Consider the following 18,272-nt stretch of genomic DNA (forward strand, 5'->3'; position numbering starts at 1 on the left):
TGCCTGTAACTGTTAATTGAGTTGAAAGTTCTATTTTGGTGGACTATTTTTAGAGACCACATTCTCAGAATAATAATTACATTTGCATCATTATTATAAAGGTTTCATAGATCCTATTCTATCAGCTGTGGAATTTTTGCATGTAGCTGCAAAGGTAGTCACAAGATTTGGAGGAAGAAACCCTTTCATCTCCATGAATTCATTAGAAAACAAGTTGAAGACCTCAGAGCAAGATCGCTTTATCAGAGGGCCACAAGATACTGCTGTGTACTCTGTTTCACAGAGACATGACTCACTCCCAATTCCCATGACACAGCACTCCAGCCCGAGGGATTTACGGTCCACCACAGGGACTGGACAGCAGCGTCGGGTAAGGGAAAAGGCGGTGGCGTCTGATTTATGTCAGACTCGTCATGGTGCACGGACGTGGCAGTCTTGTCCCATTCCTGCTCCCCCAACCTGGAACACCTGGCAGTGACGTGCCAACCATTCTACCTTCCATGGCTGTTCTCCAGCGTCACCCTGACTGCAGTCTACATCTCACCTCAGGCAGACATCAAGCTAGCACTTGAGGGGCTAAGTGCTGTGATCAACAATAACGATGCGGCGTACCCCAACGTCTGTCACATCGTGGTGGGAGACTATAATCAGGCTAGCTTGAAGAAGTCCTTGCCTAACCACTATCAACACATCACCTGCAATACTAGAGGATTCAACATACTCGACCACTGCTCTACCACCAACAAGAATGCCTACAGCTCCATCCCTTGCCCATGCTTTGGTAAATCTGACCACCCAGCTGTGCTCCTTCTGCCTGCATACAGACGGAGACTGAAGTGGCAGAGGTGGAGGAGTGAATTTGGGATTGCTTCGAGTCGGTAGACTGGACCATGTTCAGGGATTCATCAGCAGACCTAAATGAATATGTCACATTCATCACTGACTTCATAAGGATATGCATGGACAAGTGTGTACCCACAAAAATATTCCACATCTTCCCCAACCAGAAGCCCTGGATGAACCAGGAGACTTGTAATCTGCTGAGGGCTAGATCTGTAGTGTTTAGGGCTGGCGACCCAGAGTTATATAATTAGTCCAGGTATGACCTCCAGAAGGCCATTGCGAGCCCAAAAAGGCAATTTTGGAACTGGAATCACAGATGGACACTCGACAGCTGTGGCAGGACTTGCACAATATAACTTCCTACAAGGCGAGGTCAGGTAGCATAAGTAGCAATGACCCATCACTCCTGGAGAGTTCAATGCCTTTTATGCAAACTTTGATAGGGAGAACTATGACACACCCACACGGACCCCCACATCTCCGGATGACTCTGTAATCTCAGTCTCTGAGGCTGACCTCCGGGCATCCTTCAAGAGGGTAATTCCATGAAAGACGTCTGGTCCAGACGGTGTACCTGGGCGAGTACTAAAGATCTGTGAGGACTAACTGGCTGGAGTATTCACGGACATGTTCAACCTCTCACTTCTGCGATCTGAGGTTCCGACCTGCTTCAAAAAGGCATCAACTGTACTGGTGTCCAAGAAGAGCGTGGTGACCTGCCTCAATGATTACCGTCCAATAGTGCTTACATCAACCGTAATGAGGTGCTTGAAGAGGTTGGTTATGGTGTGATTCAACTCTTGCCTCAGAGATGACCTGAATCTGCTCCAATTTGCCGACCACCACAACAGGTCAACAGCAGGTGTGATTTCTCTGGCTCTTCACTCTGCTCTGGACCATCTGGACAACAGGAACTCGTACGTCAGTCTGATGTCCATCGACTACAGCTTGGCGTTCAACACAATCATCCCATCCAAACTCAACATCAAACTTCAAGACCTGGGCCTCTGTACCTCCCTCTGCAATTGGATACTCAACTTGTTCGTCGGCAGACCTCAATCGGTGAGGATTGGTAACAACATCCCCTCCTTGCTGATCAACACAGGTGCACCTCAAGGCTGCACACTTAGCTCTCTGCTCTACTCCCTACACACACACGACTGTGTGGCCAAGCACATCTCCAATGCCATCTTCTAATTGGCCGATGACACTACTGTTGTTGGTCAAATCACAGGTGGCGATGAGTCAGCTTACTGGAGTGAGATAGGACACCTGGTTGAGTGGAGCCGCGACAACAACCTCTCGCTCAACATCAGCAAAATTAAAGAGTTGATTGTTGATTTAAGGAAGGAAAGGGAGAGCAGACATACGCCAGATTACATTGTGGGATTGGCGGTGGAGAGAGATGGCAGCTTTAAATTCCTAGGGGTTAACATATCAGATGACTTGTCCTGGTCCCAGCACATAGATGCAATCATAAGGAAAGCACGCCAGGGTCTTTCTTAGGAAGTTAAGGAGGTTCGGCTTGTCAATGAACACTCCAACAAACTTCTACAGATGTACTGTTGAAAGTATCCTGACTGGTTGTATCATGGCCTGTATGGCAATTTGAAGGTGCAGGAACATAAGAAGCTGCAGAGAGTAGTAGACTCTGCCTAATACATCACGGGCTTGTCCCTCCCCACCATTGTGAGTATCTACAGGAGGTACTGCCTCAAGAAGGCAACATCCATCATCAAAGATCCCCACCATCCGGGCCATGCCATCTTTTCACAGCTACCAATGGGCAGGAGGTAGAGAAGCCTGAAGTCCCACACCACCAGGTTCAAGAACAGTTACTTTCCTTCAACCATTCAGTTCTTGAAGTAATTGGCAAAACCCTAATCACCACTACAGTTTAGCAACACTGTGACCACTTTGGTCACTTTGCACTAAAATGGATTTTGCTTTTTTTTTGTCCTAATTACGTTCTTGTAAAAATTATGTATAATTTACATTTAATTTATGTTTTTCTTGTGAATGCTACTTATATGATGCTATGTGCCTGTGATGCTGCTGCAAGTAAGCTTTTCATTGCACCTGTGCATACATGTACTTGTGCACATGACAATCAACTTGACTTTGATTTTGATTTTGATGAGATCCAAATTTGCTCTGATTGAAAATATAAAGGAATAGGAGTGGGAGCCATCTTCTCAAGGGTACTTTAATCACAAGTATTTGTTCTACTTACTACTTAGCACTCTGTGTAACATTTAAAAAGTTAATTAAAAATTGCTTCCCAGTTTTTATGAAAAATCTGCAATATGATTGGCTGCCCAACCTACTTGATGACATCACAGCTCCTAGGTTCCAGGGTATGTACTGAGCTGAGTCCTGGCAGAAACAGGCATGGTAAAAGGGCAAGATTCTTGCTACAAACAATACTAGATCTTCATGGGGAAACTTTTTTATGAGGTCAGCAGTGAGCAACTTGGTTTCCTTCTGAATGAAATTCTAGATCAGTGTTTTAGTTTACAGTTAAATCTCCAAGTGGATCCCTGTAGAAGCTTCACTTTTGTGTACAGACCTGGTTGCTCTGGGTTCCAGTCAGTTTTCAACCCCTGCCATTTCTCTTGTGTCCATTTTATCTCCCTCTTCTACAACATCAGTCCTGAGGATATCCGGGACCAGACAGAAATTAGTCTCACTCTCTGTTTGTTGGACCCTGCTGCTTGAAAATTGCTTGCAATGTTTGTCCACAGTGACCTTCATTTTCTGTGGAATGCTTTGAGATGTTCCAAGGATGTTTAAAGCTTTGTAAAGTTGCAAGTTCTTTTCTAACATGAATGAATTTCTGAAATCCCCTGGGATGCACAAATAATAGAGACTGATTACAAAGTGGATATAATTAATATCTGCTAATTGGAAGCAGACATGATAGTGGCATTTAAGAGGCATTTAGACAGACGTGCATATGAAGGGAATGGAGGGATGTGGGTCACGTGCAGGCAGATGGGACTAGTTGCATGTGGCATTATATTTGGTACAGACATTGAGGGCCGAAGATTTCAAATTCCACATAAACAGAAAAACCCCTAACGTTTTGACTGACTGCCCCATCTCCCCTGTCATCAGCTGAAACCTATTTATGAACAAACATTTTTGTTTCTGTTTTCATAAGAGTAAATTTTCTCTAAGCCATAGGAACAGATATAAGAATATAAGAAACAAGAGTAGGCCATTTGGCAGCTTGAGCTTGGTCTGCCCTACAAAATCATGGGAGATTCCCTCTGCCTCGAGTCCACTTTCCTGCCAGATCCCCCATAATCTTTCACTCCCTTAGTGTCCAGAACTGTACCTTTCTCAGATAAAAACAAAAAATGCTGGAAACACTGAGCAGGTCAGGCCACATCTGTGGGAAGAGAAACAGAGCCAATGTTTCAGGTCGAAGACCCTTCAGCAGAACTGGGAAGGAGACAAAAGAAGCTCGTGAAGCTGGAGGGAGGATGGAGGAAGGGGGTATGTCTCTGATAGGGTAGAACTGGGCTGACCCTGGGGATAAGCTGTAAACAAGGTTATCTGGTCAATGAGCAAATAGGTGCAGTTAGAGAGTGAGAACATGGACAGAAGAACGTAGATAGAATAGAATGGGTCCTGATGCAGGGTTTTGACCTGAAACATCAACAATTCCTTTCCTCCAACAGATACTGCTTGACCCACTGAGTTCCTCCTGCAGATTGTTGCTCCAGATTCTGGCATCTGCAGTCTCTTGTGTCTCTGTAGACAAAGTTGTGAAATGCAGAGCAGGAAGACATGCCCTGCAGGTTGGGCTGGGCATGTCATCCACTCCCAGAAGACAATAAAGGAAAATAAACAAACAAACTGAGCCATACCTTTCTCAGTCTTGAATATATGCGGGCAGGCACGGTAGTGTAGCGGTTAGCATAGCGCTATTACAGCGCCAGTGAACCGGATTCATTTTCAGCCGCTGTCTGTAAGGAGTTTGTACGTTCTCCCCGTGTCTGTGTGGGTTTTCTCCAGGTGCTCCGGTTTCCTCCCACATTCCAAAGACGTACAGGTTTGGAAGTTGTGGGCATGCGTTGTTGGCGCCAGAAGTGTGGCGACACTTGCGGGCTGCCCCTAGAACACTCTACGCGAAGATGCATTTCACTGTGTGTTTCAATGTACATGTGACTAATAAAGATATTTTATATTGATCACCCATATTTCTAAATCTCCTTACGAAATGGATGGAGGCCACTTTGGCCAGTTCACAGAGCAATCCCATTCAGCTAGTAATATTTATTGTAACCTGTTCTCCCCACATTCTCATCAACTCCCTCCCCAACATTCTGTCATGAGGAGTAATTTACAATGGTCAATTAACCAACCTTTATTTAAGCACATCTTTGGGATATGGAGGCTTTAAACTAGCACGGCAGGGGATGAAAGCCAGAGCAGTATTGGTATTGGTATTGGTTTATTATTGTCACTTGTACCAAGGTACAGTGAAAAGCTTGTCTTACAAACCGATCGTACAGGTCAATACATTACACAGTGCAGTTATTTTGAGTCAGTACAGAGTGCATTGATGTAGTACAGGTAAAAACAATAACAGTACAGAGTAAAGTGTCACAGCTACAGAGAAAGTGCAGTGCAGTAAGGTGCGAGGTCACAACAAGTTAGATCGTGAGGTCATAGTCCATCTCGTTGTGTAAGGGAACCGTTCAATAGTCTTATCACAGTGGGGTGGAAGCTGTCCTTAAGTCTGGTGGTACGTGCCCTCAGGCTCCTGTATCTTTTACCTGATGGAAGAGGAGAGAAGAGAGAATGTCCTGGGTGGGTGGGGTCTTTGATTATGCTGGCTGCTTCACCAAGACAGTGAGAGGTAAAGACAGAGTCCAAGGAGGGGAGGCTGGTGTCCGTAATGCGCTGGGCTGTGTCCACAACTCTCTGCAGTTTCTTGCAGTCCTGCACAGAGCAGTTGCCGTACCAAGCCGTGATACATCCAGATAGGATGCTTTCTATGGTGCATCTGTAGAAGTTGCTGAGAGTCAAAGGGGACAGACCAAATTTCTTTAGCCTTCTGAGGAAGTAGAGGCGCTGGTGAGCTTTTTGGCTATGGCTTCTACGTGATTTGACCAGGACAGGTTGTTGGTGATGTTCACTCCCAGGAACTTGAAGCCCTCAACCCTCTCGACCTCAGCACCATTGATGTACACAGGTTCATGTACACCACCCCCTTTCCTGAAGTCAATGACCAGCTGTTTTGTTTTGTTGACATTGAGGACAAGGTTGTTGTCATGACACCATTCCACTAAGCTCTCTATCTCCTTCCTGTACTCTGACTCATCGCTGTTTGAGATACGGCCTACAACGGTGGTATCATCCGCAAACTTGTAGATGGAGTTAGAGCAGAATCTGGCCACACAGTCATGAGTGTATAGGGAGTAGAGTAGAGGGCTGAGGATGCAGCCTTGTGGGGCACCAGTGTTGAGAATAATCATGCCGGAGGTATTGCTGCCTATCCTCACTGATTGCGGTCTGTTTGTTAGAAAGTCAAGGATCCAGTTACAGAGGGAGGTGTTGAGTCCTAGATCTCAGAGTTTGGTGACGTTTGCTTGGGATTATTGTATTGAAGGCAGAGCTGTAGTGAATAAACAATAGTCTAACGTAGGTGTCTTTAATGTCCAGATGCTCCAGAGCTGAGTGTAGGGCCAGGAAGATGGCATCCGCTGTAGACCTGTTTTGGTGATAGGCGAATTGCAGTGGGTCCAGGTTGCCTGGGAGGCTGGAGTTGATGTGTGCCATGACCAACCTCTCAAAGCACTTCATGGTGGTGGATGTCTGAGCCACTGGTTGGTAGTCATTGAGGCATGTTACCTTGCTTTTCTTGGGTACTGGGATGATGGCAGTCTTCTTAAAACAGTTGGGAACCTGAGCTTGAAGCAGGGAAAGGTTAAATATGTCCGCAAATACTTCTGCCAGCTGATCAGCACAAGATCTGAGCACACGGCTAGGGACACCATCTGGGCCAGGTGATTTCCTCGTGTTCGCTCTCCGGAAGACTGATCTTACGTCCTCCACTGTGATCACAGGTTCAGCTGCGTTGGTGGCTGTCAGGGTGGGTGGCGACAATCCACTTCCCTTCTGTTCAAAACGCGCATAGAATGCATTAAGTTCATCCTGAAGGGATGCGCTGTTGTTAGCTATGCAGCCCGACTTGGTCTTGTAGCCTGTTACGGCATGTAAGCCCTGCCATAACTGACGGCTGGTCAGGGACTCTATTTTGAGTCGGTATTGCCTCTTAGCATCCCTGATAGCTTTCCGAAGGTCATACCTTGATTTCTTGTACAGATCAGGATCCCCAGATATGTGTGCAGCAGTCCTCTCCTTCAGTAGGGAGTGGATCTCCCGGTTCATCCATGGTTTCCTGTTTGGGAACACCCAGATTGTCTTCTTTGGTACTCTGTCCGCCACACACTTGCTGATAAAGTCTGTGATGGTGGTGGCATACTCATCAAGGCTGGGTTCAATTCCTGCCACTGTCTTTCAGGAGTTTGTATGTTCTCCCCGTGTCTGCGTGGGTTTCCTCTGGGTGCTCCGGTTTCCTCCCACATTCCAAAGATGTACGGGTTAGTAGGTTAACATGGGTGTAATTGGGTGGCGCGGGCTCGTTGGGCCGAAGGGCCTGTTACTGGGATGTATAAATAAAGTTTAAAAAAAAGTTTAAAGCTGGGGGAATTGTACTACTGATCAGGCACTTAGCGAGGACATCCTAGAGGGCTCATCCAGTGAGTCCAAGAATAAGAAAGATGCAATCACTATGATGGGGTTATACTACAGGTCTCCCAATAGCTAGTGGGAGATAAAGGAACAGATAAAGGCAGTTTATGGAAAGATGTAAAAGCAGTAAGTTTTTGTAGTGGATGACTTTAATTTCCCTAGTATTGATTGGGACTTCCTTAGTACCAGAGGCTTAGATGGGGCAGAATGTGTTAGGTGCATCCAGGAGGGTTTCTTGAAATATGTGGATTGTCCAACCAGGGAAGAGGCCATACTGGACCTCGTATTTGGAAATGAGCCTGGCCAGGTGATTGGAGCTTCAGTGGGAGAGTATTTTGGCAGCAGTGATCATAACTCTGTAAGTTTTATGATAGTTATGGATAAGTCTGGACCTCGGGGGAAAGTGCTAAATTGGGGAAGACTAATTACCACAGTATTAGCTGGGAGAATAGATTGGGAGTGGCTGTTATTGGGTAAGTCCACATCTGACATGTGGGAGTTGTTCAAAGGCCAACTGGTCAGAATTCAGGATGAACATGTTCCTTTGAGGAAGAAAGACAAGGATGGCAAGGTTCGGGAATCTTGGGTGACAAGGGATGTTCTAATTTTAGTCAAAAAGAGAAAGGAAGCACATGTAAGGTTTAAGAACCTGAAATTGGACAGGGGAATATAAAGGAAGCAGGAAAGAACTTAAGCTGGGAATCAGGAGGCTAAAATGAGCCATGAAATGCCCTTGGTGTGTAGAATTAAGGAAAATGCCAAGGCATTTTATACATACATTAGAAACAAGAGGGAGAGGATAGGACCACTCAGGGACAATGAAGGGAATTTATGCCTGGAGACAGAGGAAGTGGGCGAGGTATGAAATGAGTACTTCACATTGATATTCACCTTTATCTGTTGGGATATTGAAGGCAAGCATGCCATACTTACTTCCAATGAAGGCAAGCATGCCATATGCCTTCTTTACCCCCTTATCCACTTGCGTAGCCACTTTCAGTGAACTATGGAACTGGATCCTAAGATCTCTCTGTACCTCAGTGCTTTTAAGGGGCCTGCCATTATCTGTATACTTTTATTTAACCTCCCAAAGTGCAACATCTCACACTTGCCTGGATTAAACTCCATCTGCCATTTCTCTGCCCATCTCTGTAACTAATCTATATACTGCTGCAGTCTTTGATAGTCCTTTACACCATCCACAACTTCACTAATTTTGGTGTAGTCTGCAAATTTGCTCATCCACCCATCTACATTTTCATCCAAGTCATTGATATATATCACAAACAACAGAGGATCCAGCACCGATCCTTGTGGAACACCACTGGTCACCCACCTCCAGCCAGAATAACAGCCTTCCATCCCTACTCATTGTCTTCTATGGGCTAGCCAGTTCTGAATCCAAACTTGCAATTCACCCTGGATCCCATGCATCTTTACCTCCTGAATCAACCTACCCTGAGGGTCCTTGTCAAATGCCTTGTAGATAATGACCACTGCCTTACCTTCATCGAGCACCTTTGTCACCTCCTCAAAAAACTCGATCAAGTTTTTAAGGCATGACATGCCCTGCACAAAACCATGCTGACTGTTCCTAAGCAAGCCATGCCTTTCCAATGCGCTAAAATCCTCTCCATAAGTATCCTCTCCAATAGCTTCCTTAGCCCTGGTGTGAGCCTCCCTGGCCTGTAATTAGCCAGATTATCCCAATTTCCCTTCTTGAACAAAGGTATAACATTTGCTACTCTTCAGTCCTCCTGGACCTTGCCTGTTGCTAGAAAGGACACAAAGATCTGTGTCAAAGCCCCAGCAATCTCCTCACTTGCTTCTTTCAATATTCTGTGATACATGCCAGCAGTTCCTGGAGACTTATCCACATTGCTTTTCAGAAGACCCAGCAGTACCTCCTCCCTAATCTCAAAATGTTTAAGTACATTAGCATGCCCCACTCTGTTTACACTATCCTCCAAATCCTTCTTCTCAGTAAATACCGATGCAAATACTCATTTAGTACCTCAGCCACTTGCTCTGACTCCAAGCACAAATTCCCCTCCTTTATCCTTGAGTGGACCTACCATCTCCTTAGTTATCCTCTTTTTCTTAATGTAAGTATAAAATGCCTTGGGATTCTCCTTGATCCTGCTCATCAAGGACATTTCATGGTCCCTTTTGGACTTCCTAATCGGCTGCTTGAGCACTTTCCTGCTATCTTTATATTCCACAAGGGCCCAGTCTGATTTTAGCTTCCTTTTCCTTCCCGACTAAATTTAGGATTTCTCAGGTCATCCAAGGTTCCCTTACCTTACCATCCTTGTCCTCACTCCTTACCGGAACCTGCCGATCCTGAATTCTGATAAGCTGGTCTTTAAACAACTCCCACATGTCAGATGTTGCCGCAGTATAAGATTATGGTTAGGCTGCATTTGGAGTATTGTGTGCAGTTTTGGTTGTCACATTACAGGAAGGATGTGGGCACATTGGAGAGGGTGCAGAAGAGGTTCACCAAGATAATAAAGAGATAAGGAGAGGTTGGACAAACTTGGATTGCTCTCTCTGGAGCATAGGAGGCTGAGATGGAACCTGATAGAAGTATATAAAATTATGAGAGGCATGGTTAGGGTAAATAGTCTTTTCCCCAAGGTGAAAATGTCAAATATTAGAGGGTATAGCTTTAAGGTGAGACAGGAAAGTTTAAAGGAGATATGTGGGGCAAGTTTTTTACACAGAGAGTGGTGGGTGCCTAGAACATGCTGCCAGGGGAGGTGGTGGGAGCAGATACGATAGCAACATTTAAGAGGCAGTTAGACAGTCATATGAACTGGCAGGGATTAGAGGGAAACAGACCATCTGCAGGCAGATGAGATTATTTTAAATTGGCATCCTGGTGTACTGTACCGTACCGTTCAATGTTCTCTGTTTAAATGTTGTGAGAGTACTGGCCTGCAGCACCCTTCTGACAGACTAATACAGTTTCCAGCCATCCTCTGCATGAAAAAAATTCTTTCTCACATCCCCCTTACCTTAAACCATTGTCTTCTTGTTTTTGACAGTGTTGTTATGGGGAAGATCTGTCTACCCTATCTACTTCTGGACTGTAAACTTCTTTGATTCCTAAATCAAGTGAGTAGCCATCTGGGATATTCAATTAGTAGGCAGTTCAGACCATTTGTTGTGTTATGGCTCTTGAAGGAGAGGCATCTAGATTTCTCTTGGTATTTTCCCTAATTCCACAAGCCAGAATGGGAAGCCACCATCTGGAAAAAAGACCATATATGGCTTGCTCTGGTTGGTATCTTGCATGCAGTGAAGTGGCCTTATCATCAGTCCCTGATGTGGCAACAGCTTTAGAGGTTAAAATGCCATCAAAAATATTGATGAAGTTTCTTGTTACGAGCTAAATCTTTCTCTATCAAAAATCTTTCTTTGTTGTTTCAGGAACCAAGGAAAGGATCGGAAATGAAGTTGGAGCAGTTCTGCTTAAGGCTGTAAATTCAGATTTAGTTCTTCCATCCTGGTTTTGTGACTTGAACATGACTGAACCTTATGAGGGGAATTCACATAATTGTACTTTTAATGAAGATTTTAAGTATATTCTCCTTCCTGTGTCCTATGGCATTGTGTTTGCAGTAGGGCTTGTCCTCAACGCTCTTGCGATATGGGTCTTTGTATTTCGGATGAGACCATGGAACATTACAACCACCTACATGTTCAACCTAGCTCTCTCAGACATCATGTATGATATATCATTGCCTCTGTTGATCTATTACTATGCCAAACACAACGACTGGCCTTTTGGGGCAGCTATGTGTAAAATTGTCCGATTTTTGTTTTATACCAACTTGTACTGCAGTATTCTTTTCCTCACCTGTATGAGCATCCATAGATTCCTAGGGGTTTGCTTTCCAATGCAGTCATTGAGATGGTCAAACCTGCGATATACCCGGATGGTGTGCATCGTTATTTGGGCTGTGGTGATAATATTCCAGACACCTATATTTGTATTTGTTAATGTTGAAACTACTGGTAACACCACCATTTGTTATGATACTTCAAATCAAAAAAACTTCAATAAGTTTGTGATTTACAGTGCCATCCAGCTTGTATTGCTTTTTTGTGGCCCCTTCACCGTGGTTATGATCTGCTATGGAATCACAGCTAAGAAACTCCTTCGACCCAATGACATTCGCCCAGAATATGCCAGATCCCGAAAAAAATCAATCAAGATGATTATTACTGTGCTCACAGTTTTTGTCTTATGTTTCTTACCTTTCCACATCACACGATCCATTTACTACTCCTCCAGAAGTCTTCATGTGAGCTGCAGTACCCTTGATGCAGTCAACCTGGCCTACAAACTAACCAGGCCCCTAGCAAGTGCAAATAGTTGCCTTGATCCAATACTTTATGTTCTGGCTGGGCAGACATACCGAAGTAAGCTGGCACGTAAAGGTAATGGTGTGGACAAAAAGAACAATCAGCTTTCAGCCCAAAAGACAACCAATGGAACAGAAATTACACACTCTGTTTATTCCACTGAGATCAGGCTTGAGGAGATAAAGCAAGGTACCAGTGGAAGTAGTGATGGTGTCTAGCGTTATTTGATATTGCAGGCCGGTTCTAAAGGGGAGAATTTTAAAGTGGTAGTTAGCAGTTGAATATCAGTGGGGAACACATTGGATTCCCCATTGAAATCAAGATCTGACTTTCAATTTTCACATGTGAGCAATTAGCCGGACCAGAAACAAACTGGAGGCTGCTTTAATTCTGCCCTACAATGGTCATAGGAACCCAGATGTGGTGTTTAGGTGCAAGTAGGTGGAACGTTTACCACATATCCCTGCAGATTAGTACCACACAGGGAAAGGCTCAATCAGAGCTATTTTCAAGGACTGTTGGTGACTGCTCAAAATTCAACCTTTCATTTCTTTTATTGCTAGTGAGATCAGGAGGAAGATCTGTGCTCACCCACAGTCCCCTAAAGGAACCCTGATCCATGGCTGGCCAAGGCAGGACTGTCTCCAGGATCATTCCTCAGTCCTCCTAGGTCTGACTTTATTGGTTTAGTACGAGACCCCGCCAATCTTCTTCCTATCCCGATTTGCCAAGAGGCACCAGGACACCTTTGCTTACTGGCAGTGTATTCATGGGGCCAGGGCCTCACCTGGATTGTCTGGCCCACAAATTGACAAATGGTCACCAAGCATCATAAAAGTTTCAACAAAGACGGTGGACACTTGGCCCATCTAGTTCTATGCTACAGTTTTGCTTGTTCCCCTTACCCTTTTCACCTGCTCCTTCAAATGTTCATCTTTAAGTGCAGAGTTTTGTATCACTGGAAAGCTATTTATGCTAATCCAGAGTAGCACCTGTTTGCTGCAGGCAAGGGAAATGCAACAAATGGACTCTCAAGTACTTCTGGGAATGATTTCACCTTCAAAAAGCCTAATCTCATTTAAATTCGGGTTAGATAAACAAACCAAAATTTTGTCCAGTATCAAATTTCACATTGAATAAACTTTGCTGTACTGCCCTTGCATTGAATCTGTCTTACCTCAGTCAATTTGCACACAAATTGATTGATGCATTTAGTTGCAATCACAATTCTGACATTGAACAGATTTCTTTTCAATTTGCCTTTCATGAGAGATGTTTTAAAGGATTAATGTTCTCTGCTATTTTAATTATTCAAATGGGTTAAAATTGCTGTTGAAATAGTTGGGGATAGAATTTCATATGAATATATTTGTGTCTCTTGACATCATTTGAATTTTAAGGCTTTTAAAACAGCTGGAAAATTCCTGATTTAGGGCTGGCCATTTTGAAAACTGTGGTGGTACCAATTATGTAAATCTTAAAAGTGGATGTGAAGAGATTTAAAATCATTTTATTTCCATACGCTTTTGTACATTTTCTGACTGTTACAAATTCCCATTGTTTGCTATCTTACCTTAATTTTGTATTTAGTCTAAATAAGCCAGCTGTATACAAGTATGTCCTTTCCAGACTGGGTCTTGAGCCAAAATGTTGATCATCCCTTTGCCTCCACAGACATTGCTCCACCCACTGAGTTCCTCCAGCAGTTTTTCTCCAGACTACCATATCTGTAGTCTCTTGTGTCTCCTTTCTAAACTTACTGTGATCTGCAGGTATAGGGAAATAAGGAGAAAATAAGAACATAAGAAAATAGGAGCAGGAGTAGGCCACTCGGCCCCTCAAGTCTGTCCTGTCATTCAATATGATCATGGCTGATCTGCCCCAGATTTCATCCAGTCTGTGTCAGTTAGAGGATGGTTTGATCCATTGACCTTTGTGTTATGGGCCCAGAACACTTCCCCTGTGCCAATCAGAAGGGGGGTGGGATTAACGAGAATATTTCACTGGTAGCCAGCATGCACCCTATGGACTTGTTATTCTCCTTATGAGTTGTTATAAAAATATAAGATAAGATCTCTTATACCAGCTCATTCTCTCACAGACCTTTAGAACTGGGGAATTTCTTACAACCTCAGTCCCTCCCACAATTCGCACAAAAGCCTGCATCACTTCAACTGAGCTGGTTCATGTTTGTTCTTCTCTCCCCCATAGCTCCAATGGACCATGTCTCAGCATCTGTTTCCACATTTATGAAATGAATCGGTTCCAATAATCAGACCTCTGTTGCCACTGCTGTTTTCACCTATATTTATTTCATTATAATAAATCTCCAGTTGCAAAGATGTTAAATAAAACTTATTGAACAATGGGTCACAATTTTTACATTTTTTAACATTTTTGTTCCGAAATAGAATTTATTGGTGTGTTGTATCAAGTTATCAAAATATTTTAATACTGTTATTATGTAAACTGTGAAGACTTTTGAGACTTTTTTTAAGCCAAAGGTGTAAATTAATCTTAATTGTATTTTGAGTTGATTTTAGAGATTTTTGTAAATGCTCCCTTTGACATATTAATCATCTGTGAAAAATTCAACAGGATTGCTTCATCTGACAGAGATACCCAGAAATGAATATTAGATCCCAGGCAATCATTTAAAAAAAACCTTGAAAAGTACAAGGAAATCAAGACACTGACTCAAACTGGACTGCAGAGGTTCAAGGAGGTAACTCACCACTATCTCCAGAAAGGCAAATCAGGATGGGGAGTAAATGCTGGCTTTGCCACTGATGCTCATATCCCATTAAAGAATAAAACAATCTGAGATTTAAGGGTATTAGGCATTTTGAATTTTCACCCTTCAGAGAGACCGGTCTAACCTTCAATCCCTACTGTGGTAGATGCTGTTGGTTTTTGTTAGTTAAAATGGGGCTGATGCTTCACATCTGAAATTAGTTGCAGGAGACAACCAGCAATTATAAAAGAAAATGCATCTGTTTATCAGTAACATTGCTGCAGTTTAATTTGGAATTTATACTGGAACAATAAAGGGAAATGCTTTAATTCATCAAGATTGCTGTTAGTGCCAATGCTGAATAGTACCAATGCTGAATAGTACCTTTGAGTGATTCCACTGTGCACTGGTGCCAGAATTCTGCTCAGTAGTAAAGTGAACGGGAGGTCACCCACAGGTAGCATGACTCCAGGCCCATTTTCTAGGCTTCAGTTACAGAATAAAGAAATTGGTTCAATGCCTAATCTGCTTGGAAGAAGAATCCATTGATAGTCATTTATGCTCTTTAAACCATGTTATTATTTGCTAGTCTATTGTACCACAGTGCAAATTATTGGTGCTATCATTGTTTTAAGGTCACAAAACATACAAGAAGTGATTAATGTCACATTGACATGGAGGTGTGTCCTGCATGTTAGGACGCGAATTTCAAACTCATTGCCCAATGCAGTGAGATTCCAGTGTCTGCTATTTCATTAGCTAGAAGTACTTCCTCCAGAAATCACATTGGTTAAAATGCAAGAAGAAACATGATTCAAAATATGAGAATAAAGAAAAGAAAGGGCAGAAAATTAAAAACCAGAACTGTGGCATATTGTCTACTTTGAAGTTAATGATGGCTGCCTTTGTGCTGGAGGCTGCAAACTGTTTCAGCCCTTCCCTGGTATCAGTCAAAGTAGCTGGGCTTTTGTATAGTGCATATTGTCATTTGGATTGAGAAGTCTAGTGTTGGATGCTGAGGAAAAGATTCAAATTTGGTGTCCAAGGAGATACATTTTCCATCCCTTTCCAAAATTCTGTTCTTGGTATTGCTGTAGTGGGGTGAAACTGCTTTGGGGACTCGCTCTGTGAGGAAACACTTGATTTTGGGTACTCAGGTGATCTTTTTACAGATGATGAATCACTGAGCGATAAACTGGTTGTTTAGAATCCACTTCCCATTATTCTGTGATACATTTTAAACTTGGCCTGAGGCATTGCATTGCGGTAATATTGTCTTTGATGCATGCATTTAGAAAGTGGCTTCCCTTGTGTGTAGTTACTAACTTTGCAATGTCGACTAATGTACATAAAATCCTTTTTAATGTAACTCATGATTCTATGTAATTCATGATCCCAGAACAAACCACTTATTTTTGTTTTTCCATTACAATGAGTGGAATTTTATGACATTTTTGTATGAACAACTGTTCAATAAAACATTTTGTAATAATTTCTAATTTGAGTCATATTTGTTAATTATAACACCCAGTTATTGTTCCATGATTTCAGGGTACACATTGAATTGAAAGAGTTCTTTTTTAACCCTGGGTTCCCAGGTCATTTATTGCAAGTACTCAGAAGGCAACCTTCTACGTGGCAATTTATTGGTTTTGTAATGCTGAGTAATATATTTAAAACTTTGCTGGATTTTGGATCTAATGTTAATCAGTTGTGCAGATTACAGCTATGAACAATATCTCAATATCTTGCAGCAGAGCTGTGTGGCAGAGGAGGTGGAGCTGCTGCCTGCAGAAGTCTCAAAAGGTGCTTGAACTGGTTATTTACTTGGATGTCTCTGGAGACAGCAATGCCAGAACTACCCAGTTAAAAGATGTTGCTTTTGGCAGAAGTCACTGTACATTCTGACCACAGGTAGCCTGAGCATTCATCCGAACCAAGGAGGCAAATCTGATGGAGCCTTCCAACCAGTGGATATATGGAGCTGGTGGACTACAGCACCTCACATCCAGTGCCTGGCTGGTTGTTGTAAGAAACCATATTTCCATACAGTGTAGAAGGAGTTAATTTTAGCCCAGCTGTACAAGATGCTGGAGAGACTGCACTTGAGTATTGTGTGCAGTTCTGGTTGCCCAGCTGTAGGAAGGATGTGGTTAAGCTGGAAAGGGTGCAGTAAAGATTCACAAGGACACTGCCAAGACTGGAGCACTTGAGTTATAAGGAGAGACTGGATAGACTGGGGCTTTTCTCCCTGGAGCGTAGGAGGCTGAAAGGTGACCTTATGGAGCGATATAAAATCAAAAGGTGCATAGAGAAGATGAATGGTCACAGTCTTTTTCTCAGGGTAGGGGAATCCTTTAACTCTTTTTAAACAAAGGTGTAATTTTGGCAATCATCTAATCCACTGGCACCATTCATGTGACCAGGGAAGCTTGAAACATTTTGGTCAGATTGTCCTGGTTTCCCTTTGAATTTCACTCATACACTTCCTTTACTCTTTCTGCTGTATTAAGCACTTGGTGTCTCACATAAGCTTACCTGTTTCTGTGCTGTGTGTCTCTGTGACTCTGGTCAGTGGTTAATTATCAAGCAATTCTCTAAACTCACAGCAATTCCAACAGATAATTCATGTCTGTGACACCATGAAGGATAAAATACAGCTGCGGCACACTGTGATATTATGAGCACTTTTCTGATTAGTCAGATGATACAGCAGGTCAGCGGCAGTTCTATAACTGATTATCAGCCCTGTCCCCAGTCCCTATGAATAGTTTCCAATTGTTGTTACTGCTGACACAAGCAGGTTAGACAGAAAGACTATATGACCATTTACCATTACACCAGAAGCCGCTATGCTTAACACCATTCATTTCCATCAGCTTTCATTGCTACACATTATTGATCAACAGAAATAAACTCCAAGGGAAGGGGAGATTATTATGAGTTATTCTTTTCCACCAAAATCAAATATTGCCTGATTTTATGGTCACTTAAAAACTGTGCATATTACATTTAAGGTTCTGTCGTGACTCTATAATCTTTGCAAACACTGATCTCCTTCAAACCAAATAAATCAGCTCAGAGGTTCAGTGTCCAGATCACCTTCTGCTGAACTTAAAAGTAATTTCTCTGAATGATGGTCTGTGACCGATTGATTGTTCCTGCCTGTTACCGATGAATCTTTCCAACACAGAACAATACAGCACAGGAACAGGCCCTTTGCCCACCATGTCAATACCAATCTAACTAATCCTACACATGATCGGTATTCCTTTATTCCCTACCTGTTCAGGTGTTTGTTTGAATGCCTCTTAAACATTGCTATTGTATCCGCTTCCACCAACCCCACTGACAGCACATCCCAGGCACCTTCCAATCACACTTTTAGTTGTGACGTTTCCTCTATAAGAATGAAAATTGGTCAAGGAGAGGAAATGTTTTGATTACATCTACACTAGCTTCTGTTTCCACCATCTAATTCTATAAACATATTTTCACCGATGCACTAACTTAGTTTCCCCTTCTCTGGCTCTTATTTAAAGAGCACCATGGT

The 18,272-nt window shown here is 43.0% G+C and overlaps 1 protein-coding gene across 1 annotated transcript in view; it reads left to right on the plus strand.

Moving 5' to 3' along the window:
- Window positions 1-16,451, plus strand: part of LOC127576134 (P2Y purinoceptor 2-like) — a 48,517-nt gene extending 32,066 nt beyond the window's left edge. The window contains exons 2-4 of the mRNA XM_052026521.1: window positions 9,252-9,274; window positions 11,160-12,042; window positions 16,318-16,451. Of these exons, the coding sequence (XP_051882481.1) occupies window positions 9,252-9,274; window positions 11,160-12,042; window positions 16,318-16,451 (1,040 nt within the window). The remainder of the gene's footprint in view (window positions 1-9,251; window positions 9,275-11,159; window positions 12,043-16,317) is intronic.
- The last annotated feature ends 1,821 nt before the right edge of the window (window positions 16,452-18,272 follow it).

Source organism: Pristis pectinata, chromosome 11, assembly GCF_009764475.1.
Source record: "Pristis pectinata isolate sPriPec2 chromosome 11, sPriPec2.1.pri, whole genome shotgun sequence".
In the NCBI taxonomy this organism is placed as follows: domain Eukaryota; kingdom Metazoa; phylum Chordata; class Chondrichthyes; order Rhinopristiformes; family Pristidae; genus Pristis; species Pristis pectinata.